Source organism: Narcine bancroftii, chromosome 6 (genome assembly GCF_036971445.1).
Source record: "Narcine bancroftii isolate sNarBan1 chromosome 6, sNarBan1.hap1, whole genome shotgun sequence".
Classification (NCBI taxonomy): domain Eukaryota; kingdom Metazoa; phylum Chordata; class Chondrichthyes; order Torpediniformes; family Narcinidae; genus Narcine; species Narcine bancroftii.
In genome coordinates this window covers 161,259,122-161,283,496 of record NC_091474.1, presented here as the reverse complement: position 1 = coordinate 161,283,496, position 24,375 = coordinate 161,259,122, and the positions used below count along the sequence as shown (strand labels likewise).

The 24,375-nt window shown below is 36.5% G+C and overlaps 1 protein-coding gene across 2 annotated transcripts in view; it reads left to right on the top strand.

Annotated features, from left to right (window-relative positions):
* tmem214 (transmembrane protein 214) overlaps window positions 1-24,375 on the top strand; it is a 77,551-nt gene that overhangs the window by 17,957 nt on the left and 35,219 nt on the right. Inside the window, exons 3-8 of one of the 2 annotated variants that reach the window (XM_069886512.1) lie at window positions 5,907-5,978; window positions 7,740-7,803; window positions 8,226-8,360; window positions 17,393-17,475; window positions 18,825-18,930; window positions 21,280-21,361. In XM_069886512.1, coding sequence (XP_069742613.1) covers window positions 5,907-5,978; window positions 7,740-7,803; window positions 8,226-8,360; window positions 17,393-17,475; window positions 18,825-18,930; window positions 21,280-21,361 — 542 coding nt within the window. Of the gene's footprint in view, window positions 1-5,906; window positions 6,058-7,739; window positions 7,804-8,225; window positions 8,361-17,392; window positions 17,476-18,824; window positions 18,931-21,279; window positions 21,362-24,375 lie in introns of both variants that reach the window. The other variant, XM_069886511.1, reaches the window with a different exon arrangement.

The window sequence follows — 24,375 nt, the reverse complement described above, 5'->3', positions numbered from 1 at the left end:
AAATTCAGACCTTGGATGTGCAAAGGGTCCTCGTGCAGGGAAATCTAAAAGTTAATGACCAGGTGAAATTGGTAGTGAACAAAGCGAATGCTATATTGGCATTCATTTCAAGAGGAATAGTGTATAAGAATAAAGAGGTGTTGATGAGGCTCTTTGGGGCACTGATGAGGCTCATTTGGAGTACTGTGTGCCCCCTATCTTAGAAAGGATGTGAGAGGGTGCAGAGGATATTTACTAGAATGATTTCTGGAATGGAGGGGCTAACATATGAGGAGCGTTTGGCAGCTCTTGGGTTGTATTAATTGGAGTATAGGAGAATGAGAGGAGATCTTATAGAGGCATTTCATATTTTGAAAGATTTAGATAGGATGGATGCAGGTAAGATGTTTCCCTTGGTGGGTGAATTGAGGACAAGGGGGTCATAGTCTGAAAATGAGAAATGAGAATTTATCCATTTAAAACAGATCAGGAAGAACTTCTTTAGCCAGAGGGTCATGGATCTGTGGAGCTCACTGCCGCATACAGCAGTGGAAGCCAGATCACTGGGAGTATTTAAACAAGTAATAGACAAGTAGCTTATTAGTGAGGGCATCAAGGGGTATGAGGAAAAGGCTGGAAATTGGAACTAGTGTAGAGTAGCTTAGTGTAGATTTACGGAACAGACTCGATGGGCCTGATTCTGTTCCTTTGCCTTGTGATCTATATCTAATCCAATACTCAAACATGCATTGCAAATCTGGTTCAAATTTAGGAATTTTTTTTAATTAAAAAAAAAACTTGGCCTTATCTCATGCAATCTCTCAATTTTTTTTGACCCTCAATAATTGAGCAATTCTCTATATGAAAAATCAAAAGTATTATTTCTTCTGTAAATTTATCTAAGGAAGGTGGTTTAATGGCTTTTGAACAGGTGTCAAGTAAATATGACGAATCAAATATTCATTTTTTTAAAGATATTTATAGATTAGAAATTTCTTAAATGCCATAGTACTGGACTTTCTATTTGTATGTCCACCAGATCTAGTTGATGATAGTTTTCAATTGAATCATTCTCCGAAAGGATTAATTGGAATTATATATGATAGATTATTTAAATTGTGTACAGTAGTTCACGATAAGATTAAAAAGGCTTGGGAATTGGAAATTGCAAGACTCTTATTGGAGAATCATCCAGGTGAAGCCACAATCCAATCCAATAACTGCTCTTTTTGGGGTCATTGAACCTGTGCAATGGGTTGTGGCCTTCTCTACATTGTTTGCTAGAAGAGCCATCTTATTCAAATGGAAAGACTAGACTTCCAGCAATGTTTCAATGGTTCTGTCATGTCCTGTTTAAGTTTAGGAAAAAAAATTAGATATGTACTTAATTCATCAATGAAATTTGAAGAAACATGGCAACCTTTTGTCCTATTTTCATTTGATGAAAATGTTTTTAATGGCAAAATGTATGTAACCCTCAGGATAAGCTGCTCAGATTTTTTTATGGTAAGTTTTTTTTAAATAGAGTAGGTTGGAGTGGGGGAAAAGAAGGAATTTATTTTTTCCAGTGAATGGTAAATCTCTGGAATTTGTTACCATGGGTGGCTGTAAACTGGCCAGTTTGTTGGGTGTACTTGAAGCAGAAATTGATGGATTTCCAAATAGTCAGGGTATCAAGAATTATGGGGAGAAGGCAGAGGAGTGGTGCTGAGTGGGAGAATGGATCAGTTCATGATGGAATTACAGAGCAGATTTGATGGGCTGAATGGGCACCTTCTGTATCTTGTGGTTTAAAATTAACTATTGACTGGGAATTGATGGCCATTTGCACAGGAGTTCCAAATTGGTACAATATCACCTTTTGTGTGGTGACCAGGCTTTCTGAATCTGGAATCCCAGCTGTGGTAATCATGGAGGAGGAGAGTAACTAATTTGCCACTGAATCTAAAAGGTAATTGAGTTGCTTCCTTAAATTCAAGGGATATGAGGAAAAGGCTGGAAATTGGAACTAGTGTAGAGTAGCTTAGTGTAGATTTACGGAACAGACTCGATGGATGCCAAAAATATGACTTTAATTTGTTTTCAGTCCCCAGCAATGACACTTGTTTTTTAAGGAGCCTCTAAATTTTGATTTTTCAGAATTTACAAAGTGGTATGTTGTATCTTTTCCATCGTGGGTGGATAACCTTTCCATTTGCCATTTACTTTATTATTTTGGTTGCATGATATTTACAGCCTTGTGTTGTCTAGCCTTTTCCTCATAAGTGACAAATTGGGGGTGTGGTCATGTGATGGACCTTGGTAGATGTGTTTTAATCGAGCTCTCCATGAAGAGTATTAAAAAGATGGTTAAAACTTTAAAATTAAGAATTTTTTTGCTAATAATTGGACAAAACAAGTACTGAAAAACCAAGACAGCCAAAAACAAAAATGAAGAAGTTTCTACTCGGCCAGGAACATCAAGCGAAAGCACCAAAGGGAACGGTGCAAGAGGGGCCTCGGGACCAGCTGAGGAGTTGGGACAAGAACTAAATATTATCCTCAAGAAAAAGGAAAACTTGAGCAATGGATTTGCTGGCATCGAAAATGCAATGAGAGACGTGACTGAAATTAAAGAAATCATTGAAGACTTGACTGAAAGAATGACTCAAGCAGTAGTAGAATTGGTAAAAACACATGACAAGTTAAAAGCTTTGTAGAAAGATGCAAAGCAATGGGAGTCAGACAAACCAAATCTGCTGGACAAGATTGACCACATGGAGAATTTTACCAGATGAAATAATGTCTGAATTATTGGACTAAAAGAAGGAATTGAGGGAAGTGATCTGGTGAACTTCTTTGAAGCATGGATCCTGCAAGTGCTGGGAGAAGACAAATACAGAGAAAAATTGCATATTGAAAAGATTCATTGGACCCAAGAGAACTGGCAATCAGTGACCATGACCAGTCCTAGTAAGACTTTTGAGTTACCTGGAACAGGAAACAATTCTGGAAGCAGCATATGAATACTCTAAGCAAAATAATGGTCAGCCTGAGATGACCATGAAAAAGTTCTATTTTTCCAAGATTTTAGCCCTAACTTTGATTAAGCAAAGGAAGGAGGTTGATGATGTGAAAAGACAACTGTGTTCCAAAAACTTGGTGTTCCATGATATTCCCCATGACTCTAAGGGTTGAAGTGACATAAGGTAATCGACTATGAATGAGGTGGAAGACTTCCTGCAAGGTAATGAAAAGGTTACAGTTGCCAAAGAGGAAGACAGTGAAGAATGGTTACAATGGAACCAAGTAAAAGCTGTATTTTTAAAAATCTTGTATATATTGTTTAAAAGTAAATTTTATTGAAAAGTTCACAGAGAGCTCAGAAAAGAGAAAAAAAAAACTTGGGAAAGTAGCAAGATGGAAACTCCATTCTAAGGTTGGGGGGGGGGAAGAATGGTGCCCAGAGAGGAGTATTTATGAAAGATGACGCTAAAGGAAAGGGTTCTTCTTCCTTGAGAGATTCTACAAGCTTTTTTCGTGGGTTTTCAAGGTTTTGTCGATGTCACCATCAGGGCAGGGACATTGTATGTGTCTTATTAAAGAGGAAAGATAACTTATTTAAATTATTTTAAAAGTTTCATTATTAAACAATATTTGTTTTTTAAAGAAAAGTATCGATAGAATGTTAAAATTAATTAGTCTTAATGTTAATGGGGTGATGACCAAGAGGTGGGTCTTTGGCACCCCTTAAAAAAAAATTAAAGGCAGATCTAGTCTTTCGACAAGAGAAATGCATTACCAAATAGAACATGCTAAATTAGAGGATGGGTGGGACAATTAATATCATATTTATTTGGCTCAGAAGCCAGAGGAGTAGCTATTCTAAATAACAAAAATATACCAATAATAATAAAAGAGAAACTGACTGACCAAGCTGGAAGATTTGTAATGGCGCATTGTAAAATTTATGCAGAATCATGGACATTTATGAACATCTATTCACCAAATTATGATGATGAAGTCTTTATGAAAGATATATTTTTAAAAACAGCAGAGGGAAGACCAAATAAACTGGTCAGAGGAGATTTCAATTTCTGTCTAGATCCAATAATGGATATATCAGTCAGAACAGTGACAAGGATAAAAGCTGCAAAAACAACATTATCATTTATGAAGAATTTAAATTTGGTTGATATATGGAGGCAGCTTAATCCAGTAAAAAGAGACTATTTGTTCTACACAAGGGTACATGATTCACATACAAGGACTGATTTGTTTTTTGTGTTCGCCCAATTTAAAAAGTAGTGGTAAAAACAGAATATTTGGTGAGGCTTCTATCAGATCATTCGCCTTTAACTATTGCAAAAATGGAAAAACAAAGTGTATATAGATGGCATATCAATACCACACCGTTGAAAAGGAAGGACTTTTGTGAGTTTATTAGAGACCAATAGAACAATCCTGTGAAGCTAATATTTCTTCTACTGATGAGCTTTAAGCATATCCCATATTAAAAACTATTATCTAAGAATACAAATTATTTTCTTATACAAAAAGTCTTGAGAGAATATGCTACAGAGCTGGATGGTCTACAGAAAGATGTAATGAACAGGGTCACAAGAAAAGTATAGACTTAAAGAATTTAAAATTTGAAATATAACACTACAAACATATAGAATGGAAAAAATATATTAAAAATGAAACAAAAATGTTAAGAATTAGAATGGGTGCACAAATTTTTACCTTGGCAGTTAAAGGCAGAGGAGTAATCTAGAATGATTAATACAATAAAAACATGCTGATATATAATCAAAAAGAAATAAATAATATTTTTAGATAATATATGAAACTATATAAATCAGATTTATTAGGAGATGAAAATGAGATGGATGAATTTTAACAAATGTTGAACTTCCAAAATTAGAGGATGAATTGATTTGGATGCCTCTTGTTACAGAAGGTTGTGGTTTGATTTTGCAATCTGAGAAATTAAATAATGTTTGAAATTGAAGAGAGCTTGGAGTCACTAAATACTGATTATCTGCCTCCTCATCCATTCAAGTTCAAGACTAACATTACCGTCAGTCCTTATTGCCCTTGAACTGAATGGGTTGTTAAATTTAAAAAAAAAATTGAGACAGGCCATTTTGGCCCATGAATCTGTTCCTCCCAATTTACACTGAATTAACCTTCACCCCTGGTATGTTTCGAACAGTGGAAGGAAACCAGAGCTACCCAGGGAAAACCCATGCAGACACGGGGAGAACGTACAAACTCCTTACAAATAGGGATTTGAACGCCAGTTCCAATTGCTGGCACTTTCTCCATGTGCAAGACGCGTGGATCGTGTAGGCTTGATCCATGTGCAAGACGCGTGGATCGAGTAGGCTTGATCCATGTGCAAGACGCGTGGATCGAGTAGGCTTGATCCATGTGCAAGACGCGTGGATCGAGTAGGCTTGATCCATGTGCAAGACGCGTGGATCGAGTAGGCTTGATCCATGTGCAAGACGCGTGGATCGAGTAGGCTTGATCCATGTCCAAGACGCGTGGATCGAGTAGGCTTGATCCATGTGCAAGACAAACTATGCAAAAATGGTGGATTTCCTTCCCTGTAAAGCATGAATGAACCACGTGGCTTTTTAGAGCAGTGTATTCATTTCAGGTGTGATCCTTCATAAATCTGAATTGTATCCTAAATTTAAGTTTCTCATTGACTGTGGTAGGAGTCAAATTTGTGAATGCATTTCTGATGTTAACTGAAGGTAGCCACTGTGCTAGCAAATCATAATTTTGCCATTGAAAATCTATCTTACTGAACACCCTGCACTGCCTCCACCCCCCCCCCCCCCCCCCCCCCCGGGTTATTGCTGAATTAGGCAAAAATAGTACAATTACTCAATGTTTCCAAGTTATCTTAATTGAAGTTGTTGTTTTCTTTGCAGCTTGATTTGAAAGAACTTCAGGAGCAAATGAATAAAAGTCAGGACTTGTTTCCTGGGAATCCATCTGTCTGGGTAAAGGATTTGGCTGGATACTTGAATTATAAACTGCAAGCACCAGATTCTGACCCCACCCTCAGTCACTATTCTTTTGGTCAGTTGGACTTTTATGTTTAGTTTTTCCAGTTAACCTGTGTATTACCATTGATTCATACATGTGAAACAAAACATCTATTTCTTTTAATATTTTCTCATTTTAGCATAAATTCTTAATGGTCTCTTTCCTTCTAGTTGAACAAAAGTGGGAAATGCCACTTTTTTTTAAACCATGGCTATTGCTTTCTTTTGGGACCTGGATAAATTTTGATTGTTTTGAGCTCTGATTAGAAACTGATAGAACACTGCATTCCTGGCTTGAACTACAATGCTCCTTCATATTTTCTAGTCAGATGATAAAGTATTGGAAATTTCAGACTTAAAAACTGTACTCTTTGCCCTTGACTTCTAATTCCCTACCTTCTCTTGAAACTGAAATTATGTTCTCCATGTTTATTAACATGTGTGATCTCTAATTCATTTTTGACTTCTCTTACTTGCATAATTCTGATGCTCCATTGTAAATATTAGACCCCCATCTACAAGACATTGTTTCAGTAAACATTGCAAGTTCTATTGTATTTTTGCCTCCTGTGTCTATTCCTTGTGTGAAGGTGCCTTAACCTAATCAATGAAATTTAATCATTTCACTCAAAAAGTTTCATTCAGAGTTTAGTCAGTGGTAAAGTGATGGCAAGTCCTGGAATTCATTCTCTACAAGTAATGCCCATCTGTATAGCACAAATTTCCCTTAATTGGTACCTCCAGTTGTCAGATATTAGTTGAAAACAATCCCAACTGTGGTATCACTTAGTTAGCTGCACAGCTATTCACAGCATAGAATATCAACAGCACAATTTTTCAGTTGACTTTCAGCGTTTAGAGTGCTAAATAAGCATATTTGGTAATAGATGCCATGGTGAATGTGGAGACTGACCTGTTAAGCTTAAAACTCAGGTCTTGTAATAAAGTGTGACATAATTATTTTCTTTCTTTGGTAGAGAGAAATATTACATTATAAATTGTCTGCATATTAGTTACAAAACTTGTATAATGTTGTACAGAATATGGATCATAAGTGATTTGTACATTGTCTTGTAGACAATGCTCGAATAAAATAGAATTCCCTTATTTAAAAAAACTTATCATATTCTAATATTACAGCATATTCATTGTTCGTTATCTAATTGGACTAATCTCTTCTACTTATAATGGAAAAAGAAGACACCCCCCCCCCCCCCCCCCCATTCTAATCCTAAACATGGCCACCAGAAAATAAAATGTAAATAATTGAGTCCCAGCCTCTGGACGTCAGACAGAAAGTCCCCGAGAGCAGCCCACCTATGTATTGAAAATATGATAATAGTCTAAGAATGGACCCCATATCTTGTCAAATTCAATCTTGATCTCTTTAATGTTATATCTAATTTTCTCCAAACTCGAGCAAGACATAATGTCCTGTACCCATTGCATATGAGTTGGTGCTAACCTATCTTTGCATTTCATCAAAATTACTAGTCTGGTTATCATTGAAGTAACAGCTACTATTCTTTTTTGAATTATATTCAAGGAAATATTTTCCTCTAGAGTATAGTCAAACAAACTAATAAAAGGGCATGGTTCCAATTTAATCCTAAGAATTTCTGATAAAGTTTGGAAATGTTCCAAAGTTCTTTTAGTTATGATAATTATTTTAAAAGGTTAAATTGTATCCATTAAAACTAGTTTCCTTGGTTCCAGTGGAAATGGCTAAGACAGTGTAGCCTGGTGGAAATGTGCCTCGAGACTCACACCACCACGTCAGGTACAGTTGTTCCCCTCCATCAGACACCTCAACAACAAACTCAATCAGGGGCTCATTTAAGGACTCTTACTTTTGCACTGCATTCTCTCTGTAATGCACAATTTGGTTTACATTTCATTTTCTGTTTACAGTTCTTTATTTGTTTACATGTGTATGTTGTGTACAGTTGTGTTCTTTGCACTACCAATAAGTAGTAATTCTGCCTTGCCTACAGGAAAAAGAATCTCCGGGTTGTACATGATATCATGTATGCATTCTGACAATAAATCTGAAATAGGAATCCTCTTCGTGTGGGCACTAAAATCCCAGATCTGTTTTGCTGTGGTTATCATTCTACTTTAGATGATGTTTCATGATATTCATTCTTCTATTTGCAAGAAGCAACATTTCTTTACTGTATCTTTTTGAAAAATACTTTGCAGATTATCCGTACTGCCTTGCAAATAAGGAGCTTAGGAATATTATCAAATCACTTCTGGGGAAAGCATCTGACAGCCTGGAGCACTTTTTTGATCACTGTATCTACACAATGTTGCATGAACAAGACAAGGCTGCAGGTAAATAACTGCCGAGACCCATTTCAGCAATTTTATGTTTCATTGCAAGTCATGTTGGGTTTTGATGTCACCAAGAGAGCTGTCCAGATTTTTCAGTATCATAGCACACTAGTGTTCAGACTGATTATTGCGTTTAGTTTACAAGTCTAGCTCTGTACATTTTTATAAAACTGATGATAGAGCTACAGTCAACCATGAAAATGAAGATTAAATCAACCTGACTTTTGTTTCTGAAGTCTGAGAAGCAGACTAGCTTTACTGGAGGATCCCCAATCTTTGATTGTCTTTATGCATTATCTTTTCAGTTAAGTGTCTTGGCAACAGCTGAAAGTTTATATGATGATGAATAATTATCGAGAGCTGAATGAACTCTGAAGATAATTGGTGAATACTTGTTGTGGAAAAATCTTTGAGTCTAGCTCTGAATGATGTCCAAGTCGCGCGTAAGAATAGGATCTTATTAGGTATATAGGAGGCCAAGTATTGCTGAATGAAGTATATTAGGATGAGGATATTCATTCTATTTCACTGTGCATGATGTAATTTATTGGTTATGGAATTGTCTAATTTGATAGAATGATTTTGGAATTTGTCATGTTCATTAGAATTCAAAACAGCAGCACTGCTGCTGGTCTAGACCTGAGAGAGTGGAGACACGACATTGCTTCGAAGGGTTTAGCCACCCGCTGGTGGCTAAATGCTGGTAGCACTATACAGTTTTTTAATTTTTAATTTGTTTTCCATGTATTTATGTCAAAATACAAAGTGTAATAATATAGTAATAATTAATATATAATATCAAATCCATTATACATGAAGGTTTATATCCCCCCCCACCAAGCCCCCCCAAAATAATAACCCCACGAAGAAAGAAAAAAAAGAGAAAAAAAAAAGGATATAGGCAATGTTTGAAAAAGGTATTGTACCTAAGGGAAATGTATTCATTTTAATACAATCAACTCTTCCCAGTAATGTTATTGGCAATTCCATCCATTTTTTTTTGTCTTCATCAATTTTCTTAAGTAGAGGGATATAATTCTGTTTAAATATTATTTAAATTGTTATCTACCCATATCCCTAAATATTTTATTCTATTTATCAGCCATTTAAATTGTTTATCTCTTTAATCTGAGTATCTACTGAGTATAATTACCTCTAGTAAGAGGCATAATTTCACTTTTATCCCAAATTACTTTATAACTGGATACTATCCCATATTCTTTTAATTTTAAATGTAGTTTACATAATAATCCTTCTGGTTCTGTCAAGTAAACTAATACATCATCTACAAATAAATTAATTTTGTATTCCTCTCTGTCAACTTTAAAACCTTTTAATATCAGAGTCAGATTGAATCAATTCTGCTTGTGGTTATATTGTTAAAATAAATAAAACTGGAGATAATGGACACCCTTGCCTACTAGACATAGTTAAATGAAAAGGTACCGATATTTGCCTATTTGTTACCACCGCAACTTTTGATTCATTCTATAAAGCAGTGGTTCTCAATCCTTTACTTTCCACTCTGAGATTTGTAACGGATTGCTTAAGATGGTATGTGAGGGAAGGTTGAGAATCACTGCTCGAGACCTAAGTATTACTGAAATATTTTGAGAAAAATTGTCATTGGCCCATTTCCTTTGGAGTTATGAAACAATGCACATAATGAGACGATTAGGTACAATTAAAACAGTGGTTTTCAAACTTTTTCTACCCACATACCACCTTAAACAATCCCTTACTAATCACAGAGCATCTATGGCATAGGGAATATTGAAAGTGGTATGTGAGTGGAAAGAAAAAGGATGAGAACCACTGATTTAAAGCTTTAATGCAATTTGTCTCAACCTACATTTTTCAAGCATTTTGAACAAAAGATCTCATTCTAATCTATCAAATGCTTTTTCCACATTGAAAGCCACTGTTGTGCCCAAGTCTCCTTTCTTTTGTGCCAAAGGTATTGTATTCAATACTCAAGTTACATTATCTGCTGATTTAAAAAAAAAGCATGCAGTCTGGTTCATATATTAACTTTGGTTTTAAAAAAAAATTGCCAACCTATTAATAGCTTTGCTACTATTTTATAATCTGTTTTTAATAGTGATGATGTCTTTAAAGGGTCCTTATTTTTTTTGGTATTACAGTTATTATTGCTGTGTTAAAAGATTCCGGTAAGGTATGCATTTCTGCCACCTCTGCTAGTACCCTTCATAAAAATGAGAATCAATAAATCCATAATTCATTATAAAATTCAGATGGGAAGCCATCTCCTGGAGACTTGTTACTTTGTAATGAGCTCAGTGCTTCCCTCACATCTAGTGGGGTAAAAAGAGCACCCAGTTCTCTTTGATCTTACAAATTTAATTTTGGTAAATTTATTTGTACCAAAATTATTTATTTTATTATCATTTAGAGACTTTGATATAGTTTTGTATAAAATTGTTTGTAATTTTCATTAATTTCTTAAGGTTTAAAAGTAATTAAATTAAAATCATTTTTAGTTTCAATAATCATTCTTGATATTTGGTCTGTTTTTAACTGCCATGGAAGAACCTTGTGTGCCTTTTCACCTAATACATAATACCTTTGTTTAATTTTCAATATTGCTCTCTTTGTTCAATATGTTTATAAAGCAAGTTATCTTCGCTTCTCATTAATGTCTCTGTAAATCTTTTTCTAAGTTTGTTATTTCTATCTCCAATTGTTCCACCTTTTTCATATAGTCTTTCTTAATTTTAAAGGATAACTTTTTTGACCTTTCATTGCATCCCATAAAATTTATTTATTTACTGAATTAGAGTTGATTTCAAAAAAGGATCTTGTCTGTTTTCTAATGAAATAGCAAAAATCTTTTAATAATGCAGAGTTACAAAGAGTAAACTGATTTTTTTTCCTCATTTGTTGTTGATAATAACAATGTTGGATAATGATCAGAAACAAATTCTTGCCTTATAATCAACGTTTTGGATTCTATCCTGAAGTTGTGTGGATATTAAAAACAATTCTATTCTAGAATAAGAATCATGCCTATTTGAATAAAAGGAATAGTCTCTTTCTCTTGGAAGTACTTTTCTCCATGCAGCTATTAAATTTGGTCCTGTTATTTCTCTTGTTGATATATCTAAAACTGGATCGAAACAAAAATTAAAATCCACACTTATTAAAATGCTGTCATGTACATTCGCCATGTTGAGAAATATTTCTTGTATAAATTTTTCATCTACATGGGGGGGTATGTATGTATGTGTGTGTGTGTGTGTGTATATGTATGTGTATATGTGTGTGTGTGTGTTTCATAAGTGTCCAATGTTCTGTGGAGAAAAAAATGTCAATGTGCCATTACATATATTCCTGCAGGGCTTTGTATTTTAACTAGAAGAGACTTGTTCATTAAAATTACTATTCCACTTGCTTTTGAATTAAATGGAACAGCTGCGATATATCCTACCCAATCTCTTTTTAGTTTTTTAAATACTTTAATTATGTGGTCAAACAAGTATTAACCATTGCAAATACATAAAATGAAATAAAAAGAAAATCAGTGATACAGTTTTTCCACATTTCCAAACAGCCCCATCCTTCATTCCCCTCCCTCCACAAACAAAACCCCAAGATAGAAAATAGAAATGAAAGAAAGAGAATGAATAAAAGAGGGAAAAAAAACAAAAAAAGGAAGGAAAGAACTGTTGGGATCCGGGATCCATTTCAGAAGATCTCATTCTTGCCTGGATCTCAAATAAGGGTAAGAACAAGGGGCTAAAACTCAAGAACAGAATACATATCTTAAATATTCAACCCTGCATTGTGCAAATATGGTTGCCATACCTGCAAAAACAAAGTTTACTTAAATTGTAAGTAATTTTCTCCAGGGGAACATAACTATGCATTCTATCAGGCTTTGTCCAGAAGGGAATCAGTCTTCCAAGTAACTGCAGTACATTTCCTGGCCATCACAATGCAATTTTAAGAAATTCTAATTGGTTTTTAGACAGTTTAATTTTAGGTCTTATGTCCACAATATTTCCTAGGAGAAACAATTCTGGACTTTGTGGCAATTGTTTCCCAATAATTTGGTGTAATAAAATTCTTAAATTTTCCCAAAAGTTTCACTTTTGAGCATGAACAGTTGGAATATAAAAAGGTTCCTGTTTCTTTCCTGCATCTAAAAAATATATCAGATGTATTACAATTTAATTTATGTAACTTCTACGGGGTAGGATATAGCTGATGCAAAAAGTGTATTGCACCAATCTATTATCTTACATTAATTGTATTGGTCACGCAATCCTTGCACAAGTCTGACTAATTCTTATCACAATACTAATATTCAAGCCTGATTTCCCATCTTTGTTTTGATTTGTGTAACTCCCGCTTAAGAGTGCCTGATTGGAGTAAGGAATACATTATTGATGTAAACTTCTTTGTGTTCACTTTCAAATTAAAATCTCCATCACAATCCACTCTGGTAACATCATGATTGGTCCTAATTCATCTTTATTTTTAAATAAAGCTCAGTTAAAAGGAGCAGAAGGTTGTATTACTAAGAATATTATTTATTTTTTTAACTGTTCTAATGACATTAGTTGCCCTTGGATATCTTGCACATTTCTAATTCCTTTACAAGACCATGTATGTAGAATTGTATTATCCATTGTTAAAAGAATTTATCTATTTTGGGTCAAGGGCATTTTTGGAGATATTTTTCTTTTTGATCCAATGACGTTATTCAATTTATACCAGATATTAAAAATATGCTTTATTAATGGTCCTTCCTTTCCACCAGAAATAAATTTGTATCCCATTTACGTATAAGATTTTTTTCCTACTCTCTGACTTTGTGCAGTTCAATTTCAACTTATGAAGGCTTATCTCTTCCATCAAAGGGAGAAATGATAAATTTCATCTGGCTGCCCAATAATAATATTTAAGATTTGGGAGTTGCAAACCCTGATATGATACTTCCAAGTTAATTTTTCCATGGGGACTCTGACTAACTTACCTTTCCAAAGAAACTTTCCAATTATTCAAATTTTGAAAAAAAAACCCTTCTGTGGTAATGGTATTGGAAGAGTCTGAAAAAGGTATTGTATGCGTGAAAGTATGTTTGTTTTAATACAGTTAACTCTTCCAATCAAAGGTGTTGAAAGAGTTATCTATTTATTTAAGTCTTCAACTTTTTTAAGCAAAGGGAGGTCATTCATTTTGTACAAATTTTTCAGGTCATAATATCTGTTTCGATCCCCAAATATTTAATCCCATTCTTTGGCCATCTAAATTGCATATTACTTTGACAATTTGTATAATCCCCATCAGTTAATGTCATAATATCACTCTTATCCCAATTTATTTTGTACTCAAAAACCCTCCCATGATATTCCAGTTGCAAGTGCCACCTTTGCAAAGAAATCTCAGGTTCTGTCAGATATATTAATACATCATTTACAAACAGACTAATCTTGTGTTTATCTTGGTTAACCCTGAACCCCTTAGTGTCTGGATCCCACTGAATAATTTCCACCAAGGGTTCTATCGCCAATACGAAAAGCTGGAGATGGTGGACATCCTTGTCTGCTAGATCTGGATAGTGGGAATGTTGGAGATACTTGACCATTTGTCACAACTCTGGCCTTAAGTTCGAATCCAGTTTATAAAATTTTGACAATCCAATTTCTCCAATACTTGGAATAGAAAATCCCACTCCAGTCATTCAAAGGCCTTTCCTGCATCCAAGGCAACTGCCACACTTAATTCATCACTTTTCTGGGCAAAATGAATTATATTAAGCAGTCTTGTTGCATTGTCTGCTGATTGCCTTTTTTTTTTAAATCAAATCTTGTTTGGTGAAATTTTTACCAAAATTGATAAAGATCGATCTATTTGCCAAACCTTTGGCTAGTATTTTATAGTCCAATATCAACAAGGAAATTAGCCTATGGTGATGGTTTCAATGGATCCCTATCTTAGGAACTACCATCATTATTGCTGTTGAAATGGAATCTGGCAAAGTATGTGGTCCAACCGTTTGATTCAATACCTCCATAAAGAGAGACATTAACAAATCCTTATTTTTTAATAAAATTCCAGTGGAAAACCATTCTCACTGGGAGATCTATTAACATGCAAAGAATTAAATTCCTCCTCTCTTCAATTGAGTAAAAGATGCATTTTAATTCTATCTATTCAACCAAATCCAAATTTGGAAAAGCCAATTGTGACAAATAATTTATTAATATCTCCTTGAGATTCTGATTTATGCAATTTAGAATAACATGATTTGAAGACCTCAAATATTTTCTGTTGCTTATAAGAAATTCTTTGGCTTCTGTTCCATTTGCCTTAATTGTTTGAGAGACCTGTTTTCAGTTGCTTTGTGCATTCTTTCCCCCAGCTCGTAGTATCTGTCCTGTTCTCATTATTGCTTTCTCTATCTTATAAATTTGTAAAGTATTATACTTGAGCTTTTTATTAATAAATACTCTTCACTTCTGTTCTGAACTCCTCAATTGCAGGTCCTTCTCCAAATAGTATATCTCTTGTTCTAGTTTGTCGAGGTATAACTAATTATTTGACCCCTTAAATAATTTTTTAAAGTATCCCATACTGTAAATTTAAGGGAAATAGAATGGCAGTTAGTCTCACAGAAGATTCCAATATGCCTTCTAATAAAGTCACAAAATTCAGATCTTCTCAACAGCAGTGGATTGAAAAGCCATCTATCTACCATGTCATGTATATCGGGCATAACGATAGATAGTAATATAGGTGAATGGTCTGATAGGACTTTTGTCTTATACTAATTTTCCATGAAAGTCTATCCTGGAGTATGAATCATGTCTATTAAAGCAAAAGGATAGTTTATTTGTCTCGGATGTAATTTCCTCCAGGCGTCCATTAAGTTTAGCTCTCTCATTGACACTACTCTTTAGTTTCTGAAGCTATTTTTCAATTAAATGAGTTTCTGGGGTGGGGGGGAGCTGTATCTACTTTCATTTTCTTAATATGTGTCAATATTCTTTTTCTTTTCATCGGGCTTTTATGCCCATTCATATTAAACTTTAAAGTATTCAATATTTTACTCATTGATTTTTTTTAATCAACTTCAAATAATATCTCCCCTTCACCTATCTCCTCGCAACTCCTTGATATTTCAAACCTTTATTTATTATCTATTGTGCCAAGGCATGTCCATATCATCATTACATGTAAGAAGAAAAAAAGTAGAGTAAAAACAACAACCAAATGCCCCTCTATTAATGATTAAATAATAAACATTACCCCCTCTATTTTATGGGTTATGGCCCAAGCCACAAATACACGATTCGATAGAAGTCAGTCCATATCCCTCCAGCTCACTTGGATCTTTGCTATTATTCTAAATATACAATCTTGAAACAGCCTGGTAAAGGAGCCAACAGTGTTTTAAATTAAAATCATGCAACTTTTGGGTCTGTGTCCAAGATGGTAGTGCCTCTGCTCGGCAACGGCCACGAGGGGTTGCTTACTCCAGGGGCAGGGTTCCAGAAACTGGGAGAACACTACCACTGTTCCCCATCACCCCATTGAGAGGGAAAGGTATAGAAGATGACACTACAGTACAGTGACCATGGGAACAGATCACCAATAGGCTCAGCAGCTGAAGGACTCAATCTGGCTGTGGGTTGTTGCCAGATTGTGGTCAAAGGGCTTGCACAGGCTGTGTGGTATTCTGTGACTTGCAGTCAAAGGACTTACACCGGGCTGCAGGAAACTGGCTTATGTGATTCGAGAAGGTGCCCTAGGCAAGGAGAGATCTTGAAGGGCCTCAGATGCTGAAAGCCTCTTGATCATATCGGACGGAGGTTTTTGGATCTGGTACTCGGGTTGCCAATGGATTGTATAGAGGCTGCAGGAGCACAGGAGGAAAATCCACAGACTCTCTCTTGTTGCTTTTTCTATTGTTTGGGAAGGCAGACAATGCTCATGGTGACTCTGTGCCTTATGGCAGACAAAAGTTGAAGCCTATCATGTATATTACATTTTTAATGTATTTACGTGACAACTAGGCTGAATGATGCACTCAAGGTCACCAAAACCAAAAATCAGGAGGGGACAATCGGAGCTATATCATCCAGTGGTAATTGGGGGAATTAGGTTAGCAAATTTAAGCTCTTAGAAGTCACTATCTCTGAAGATCTTTCCTGGATCCTACTCACAAATGGCATCGTGAAGAAAGCACATCAACGCCTCTACTTCCTCAGGAGTTTGCGAAGGTTTGTATGACCCCAGAAACCCTGGCAAATTTCTACAGATGTATTGTGGAAAGTGTGCTGATTGGCTACATCATGACTTGGTATGAGGACACCAATCCCCTGAGCAGAAAACACTCCAATGTGTAGTGGATATAGTCCAGGACATCACAGACAAAACCCTCCTCACCATCGAGAACATCTACAGGAAACACTGCTGTCGGAGAACTGCAGCAATCATCAAGGATCCACACTTCTTATTGCTGTCCTCAAGAAAGAGGTATGGATGCTATAAGACTCGCACAGCTGCTACCCCTCCACTATTAGACTCCTCAATAACAAACTCAATCAGGGATTCATTTTAGGACTTACTTTTGCACTTTATTGATTATTTCTATTCTCACTCTATTGTACAGTTTGTTTACATTTCTTAATCTGTTTAAATTTCTTTATTATGTATGTTGTGTGCACTTTTTACGTTACCAATAAATGGTAATTCTGCCTCCCCTGCAGAAAAAGAATCTGTTGTATGTGATGTCATATATGTACTCTGAGAATAAACCTGAAATCAATAAAAGGAACCTTTGATGTTGATTAGGATGCCATTCCATATTTCTGAACTGTTAAACACAGTAGTGCAGTGAGCACCCTGGTAATAAATTTGTAAATAACTGCTAAAATTCATTTCATCACCATTTCTCTGCTCTGTCGGGTCTGCACCAGCGGCAACACTGCTGTTTTTGAATAGATGTGTAAATGAAAAAAGTGTACAACTATTTTTAATAAAGAACATTTTGCTACTTTTAGGTGAATCTCTGCATGGTTACAGAATTTGTATTCAAGCTATACTGGCAGACCAATCAAAAATTGCAACAATGAATGTTGGAAAGGTAAGGAAATTATGCCACCATTGTCTTGTTTCTTGGAGACTTGCAAATCAAAGCAAAATCCACTTTGTCTTATTACTTAGAGTTGAAACATTGGATGAGTATCTGAAGAAAGGAGGGTTAAGCTGATTTAAATGAGGAAAGATGACACCTGAGTAGAACTTTATTATCTTCCACTAGTTCAGCCGAATAGTTGATTTCCCCGTGTTTTTTGTGACCCACTGAACTTGGGTGGAAAGCCATCCTTTTAAAGCCAAGCTCTGCCCTTTTTTTTGCTCTTCTAATTGTTCATGCTGCTCCACCCATATTTTCCGTCATCAAATTTCTGGACCATTTGTCCTAGAGTACACGCACAGATTCATTTAAGCTATATTATTCTATCTTGTGTCAGCCTTGTATTTTGCCTTGATTGTAGCTATGTAGTTTCAATAAGCAACAATTGAGTTGTACATTGGCTGCATGATTCCTTCAGAATGTTCCCCAACTCTCAATGATTGCACCATCTCTATCATATTTGATTGTTGAATACGAGTTAATAAGTCCACAATTAATGAGAAAGGTCATTCTATTTAACAATTCAGTGAGAAATTTTGGCTTATCAGAATTCTGAGGAGCTGATGAATGAGTTTCATTTCAGCAAGAATCTGGAGCATTTGGATTTTGAAAATACTTCAGACAGTGCAGTTAGTGTAATGCTTTTTACAGTGCCAGCAATTGGTTCTGGGGTTTGAATCCCGCACTGTCTGTAAGGAGTTTGTATATTTTTTCAATGTCTGCATGGGTTTTCATTCGGGGCTCTGGTATCCTTCCACCCTTCAAAACATACTAGGGGTTAATTGGGTGTAATTGGGCAGCATGGGATTGTGGGCCAAAAGGGCCTATTAATTGCTGTATGTCTACATTTAAAGGCTTGTGGAGTAAAACAGATATAGCCAAGATTGCTATTTTAAGATTGTCTTGAATTTCCTTCAGCTCACTTTTTTTTTAAAAAAGCACACATTTCTGTATTTGGGTGTCAAGACCACAAAACTGCCTTGCAGCTATACAAGTCCTTGATGAGGAATATCCTGGTTGTTAAGATGCCAATGACATATTTCAACTTGCTTTGCATAACATGTATTATAAAAATGTGGTGATGCTATTTTATAGAAAATTATTGTACTAAAAACACACATCTTATGGAATTGACTAGCTTGAAATAGAGGTACATTTTTGATCAGTAAATGTAGCCACTGTCAGTGGATTCTCAGTCAGGGATTTCATTTTTTTTGGTTAATTACAAAGCTTTCTGCCTGGTAACATTTAGTGTTTTGTCTTAAATGTACAATCAACTAATATTTTTAAATTTTCAGTACCTAGAAATGCTAAGATCCCAGCATAATAAACCAATTAAATGCCTTAGCATCATGTGGGCCCTTGGGCAAGCTGGTGGAACAGATTTGGCGGAAGGACTGAAAGGTAAAGAACCATTGATTAATTTGGAATTCTTGGAAATTGAAGTGATTGGAATTGTTTTATAGTTTGGCTAATGTTATTTATTTCCATTTCCGAAGTGTATAAACTTCTGTCTCATTTAGTTTTAATTTTTTACTAAGTTAGCTGCTGGGGGGGCTCAATAAATACTGAAAACACTCAGCAGATCAGACAGCATCTGAAACGTTAGAGGTAGCACCTCTCAGATGACCAACTGTAACTTTTATATTCAAATCCATCTGTTTGTTCCTCTGGTATTTTAATAAAGATGATTCATAATTTGAGTTAATGTTATTAAGATTGAGAGGCGACTGGGTGGGTTTGTTGACTTGCATTTAAAATCTTCAAAATGTTTGAAGTCGATCCTATTGAGTCTCCACATCATTATATACATAACAGACCATAATATTTGGAATGGTAAGCAAATTTGCAGCCTCCAACTAGACACCCTACTGATGATGAGTTGTGCTGTGCTCAAGCATAACTGAATCATTCGAAGTGTGAAGTTGGTTAGGGCAATAACATTATGAATAAAAGAATACTGTTACAGATTTGTTATTTTAATTATTTAATATATATTATATTTTAGAAAGTTACTTAGTGGTTTGGACAGGATGACACACAACACTATTTTGAAGCAGTAGGAAAGGCACCCATGTTCAGAGTAATAAAACTAGTGTTATTATTCTCTATTGAAAGCCAGAAACAATTAATGTTTGTTAAGAGCGACAACTGTTTAATCAAAAGGGGCCATCTGCTTGATGACTCGTGTTTTTGAAAAATGAAATGGTGAACTGATATTGCTCAAGAAAGTCATGTGATTTGAGACACTTGAAAAACAGCATTTTTAGTATCAAACCAGAGTCATCTGGCGACAAAATCTGTGACTTTGGGAAGGATAGTCGCTTCTGCTATTACTCCTTGTAAAAGGGGATAATGTTACCATTGTCACTTGTGATTGACGCATATGTAGGTAAAGATCACTCTTGCATTTAGATCACGGCCATTTTAATAGTTATTCGTGCCTGAGTCTGTGAAAGCATTGTGGAGGTCACAAGAAAAAGGGGACCTGTGACAAATAATTTGTACAAAGAAACATTTTATTTTTGAAAGCAACTTGCCAAGAATTTGTGAGTTTTGAGATGTCTGATGTCTTGGTGTCTCAATTACATAATTATTTCTGAAAAACAGTTTTAAAAGTTCTAAGTTTCAACACAAGATTTCTAAAACTGAACTTTGAATCGACTTCAAAATTGTGCCTTAGCCGCAATGGTTTGGGTAGTTCACACACACTTGGATTAAGTTTAGAGTTAAATAAGATTTTATATTTCTAATAATTATTAATAAAAAATATTGTTTTGAAGATACCATTATCTTGGTGAATTTCTGTTGCTGTTGGTCTTTGTCGTAACAATATAAACTTCATATCTAAGTGTAGGCTGGCAGTTACCTGTCAATCTTCCACACTTAAATATTGATGAATTTCCTGCTTGAATTTCACATCCTTATCTGTATCTCTTTTAAATGGCTCGTTGGTTTGTCGTCTTGCAGACAAATCTATAGTCATCTTTTCAGAAAAAAATATTTTTGCTTTATGCTCATCATCCTTGAGTGGTCCTACAGAATAAGCATGTTTTGAACCTGATTGTTCTCAGTGGTCCAGGCAACTTTCCACTATTGTCAACAATTATTTTGCCAGTTGACCTCTTAAATATTTGACGTCATTGCCAATGACAGAAAATGAACTTATCTGTGAGTAGGTGGATTTAACCTTGATAAAGTCTGGAATTTATCTCCCATTGGAGGCAAATCAGTTGTAAATGTTTAACTTTTAACTTGATCATACAGATATTTTATGAATGCCAAACACATCCAAAATCCTTCATCAGAACAGGGAGAAAAGGCTTGAGAGTTTAGGGATAGAAAAAGTAGTTCTCAATAGTCTAGAAGATAGGCAAGCAGAATGAGAACATCTCTGATGGAATGAGACCAAACAGATTGATGTGGGAGAAAGAAGCACCTTTATGTTTGTTTTTGTTGCTAATGGCATGGCTATGGACATGTCCAGCAGATGAGGCTAATGGAGAGAGAAAAGTCATCCACCTGCCTTAGAATCAGCTGCTTCAGTTAGTCAATTGATTTTCAATATTTTTATGAATGAGATTCCCAGTATCTGGAAATTATTCTTTCTACAAGTATTATCATTTTAATTAACCTAGTTTCAAAATTTCCATCATTGCATTCTCCCCAAGTAATTAAGCAAAATGTTTAAATCGAAAATGAATATAATGCAAGCAAATTTTCTGCCTGAGAGCTGCTCTTTCTCTATTCTAGTATGGCTCAACATTATGCTTCCTGTATTGGGCATGAAAGCGCTATCGGCCTTTGCAATCAGCTACTTGGACAGATTGCTGATGTGAGTACACATTTAAAAAAAGATTTTAAATTGTGAAATCTGATGCCAAGTCTATAAATGTATCTGACCAGTTTCATGACAAGTATTCAATAAAGAATGGTTTGCTACTCTCTTCTAGTTGAATAGTTAAAAATATCATTTTTTCATTTTCCAAGTATAACTCCTGAATACTCTTCATTTGTAGATAGTGAGGATGGTTGCCAAAGATTGCAGCAGGATCTTGATCAGTTGGGCAGAGGAATGGTTGATGGAATTTAATATAGAAAGTGAGGTGTTGCGTTTTGGGAGATCTAACCTGGGTAAGGCCTACACAGTGAATGGTAAAGAATATAGGGCGTACTGTAGAGTGGAGAGAGCCACGAGTATCTTGAAAGTGACATCACAGGTACATGGGCAGGTCAAAGGTTTTCAGCTCATTGGCATTCACTCATCAAAATATTGAAGTTGGGAAGTTGTGTTGCATCTGTACAAGATCCAAGTGGGACCCCATTTGAAGTATTGTGTTCATTTTTGGTCACTGTGCAGGAAAGCTGTTGTGAAGCTGGAGAGGGTGTAGGGAATATTTGTAGGATGTTGTCAAGACTCTACGATGGGATGGGGGGTGGGGGAAGGGTATTGAGCCTTGGGGAGAGGCTTAGTTGGCAAGGACTATTTCTCAGAGAACAGGTTGATCAGTGATTGCACGATTTACCAAAACCATGAGTAATGATTTGTATGCAGAGAGCCTTTTGCCCAGAAAAAGGGAACTCATAACCAGAAGACATAGGTTTAAGATGTGAGCAGAAAGACTTAACAGGAACCTGAAAGGAACTTATTTTGCACAGAGGTGAAGTTTATGGAGGAGGTTGTTGTGGTAGGTGCTTTTACAACTTTTAAGAAAAATCATGAACAAATACATGGATAGGATAGGTGTGGAGAGATATGGGCCAAATGTAAGCAGGTGGTGCATTTTGGATGTGGGCAAATTGTGCTAAATGGCCTGTTTCCATGCTGCATGACTCCATTGATCTTTTGTCATGTAGTTATCTCTGGATTCTGTCAAATACAGTTGATCAATTGCCATTGAGTAAAGATGTGAATTTAGTGGCACTGCAAGTTCCAGCAAACTGACTGCCGAATGTCATGACATCAGGACACAGTGACATCATCGGTGTGGGAGACGCGGTGTTTTTAAAAAAGTTGCACGTGCCTATAAAGTAAATATAGTGAAACCTTGTTAGAACGTGATTCATTAACCCGTGGAATCGCTTATAGCGTGGGTGTCTGTGGACCCCAAACTACTAAGGGGCAGGCTGATGACAATCAGCCAGCGACGCCCCCCTCCCCGTTGCCTGACAGCCCCCTCCCTCCAGCGTGGGACGTCAGGGCAGGGACGCCGGCAGTCCCGCACTCTGAAATATATGCATCAGTTCCGTGACTCAGCTGTAACATGAAATCTTGGACCCCAACTACCGAATTCTAACAAGGTCTTACTGTAGTTTTGTTTCAACTTCCTCTCGACTGCAATTTGTTACTCTCTTCTCGAATTACCCACTGCAACATCAGTGGCTACAATTGATGACCATGACTGGCCCAAAATGAAATTTCAGACCAGCGATAGTGTAACACTATCCCTTAAGCTGCCCGTTTTCTGGATGTTGCAACCCAAAGTCTGGTTCAGACAGGCAGAGGCACAGTTCTATATCTGAAAAATAGACATGGATTCTACCAAGTATTATCATGAGGTGAGCAGCTTGGACCAGGACACAGATGGCCAGATTGTAGATTTCCTTCGGGAACCACCACTGCACACCAAGTATGACGTGCTGAAAGCACTCCTACATATTTCCGGGCTCTCCCGGTGTGAGTGAGCTGCGCTGCTCCTCCACATCAATGGCCTAGGAGACCATGCCCCTTCAGAGCTTGTGAGTGACCTGTTGGCATTGGAGGATGGCCGCAAGCCATATTTGCTCTTTGAACAGCTATTTCTAGAACGTTTGCCAGTTGACATCAGCCTCATCATGCAACAAGGATTTCAGTGACCCTTGAGCAATGGCCACACAGTCGGACATCCACACGAACCAGCAGGATGTGAAGCCCATTGAAATAAATGCTGTGTCATGCCCCAAGACACCAGACCTTCAAGTCTCAACGACAAGAATACAGTCTCCACCAGATGTAACGTGACCTAGAGAACAGCAGCTGGTGCTTCTTTCACCAATGTTGGGGTGCTGCTACCTGCAAATGCTGTGCTGCTTGCGTTTTCTTGGAAAATGCCCAAGCCAGCCATCGATAATGGCTATGGTGGCTAGTCACCGAAACAGCCTGCTTTATGTCTGCTACAGCTCTCGGTACAAAAATTCCTCAGGGACACTGGTTCGGAGCTTAGCGTCCTTTCTCCTTTAGGATTCGACACGTACCAGAGGAGCAGGTCCCGACCTCATGGCTGTAAATAACAACACTATCTCTACTTGCTGGACAAGAACATGGTACAAAATTTGACAGTAGCAAGTTTACATGAAGGTTCACTCTTTCTGCCGTATCCCAGCCATTGCTGGGAGCAGACTTCCTCCACACCTAATCCCTAATGGTGGATATGAAAGGACACTGCTTGGTGGATAGCACAACTTTCCAAATCTTCTGCCTCGGAGATTCAAAGTTACCTTCTCCACACTTGCACACCCCCAAATGTATGAAGAACGAATTTGCCAGAATCATCAAAGCACTCCCAGTTCTTTACTGCGAAAATGGTGTAAGCCACCATATTTTGGCCCAAGGAATGCCTGTATTCGCCAGAGCCTGTCATCCGCCGCCTGAAAAATTGCACCTTGCGAAGCAGGAGCTTGCTAAAATGGAGGAATTAGGCATTATACGCAGATCTTGTAGCCCATCGGAATCACATATGGTGCCCAAAGCCACGGGAAACTGGAGACCCTGCGGTGATCGGACACCTAAACAATGCAACAACAGCAGACTGCTATCCTGTGCCCCACATCCGAGACTTTACAGCAAATCTTTATGGGGCCAGGATTTAC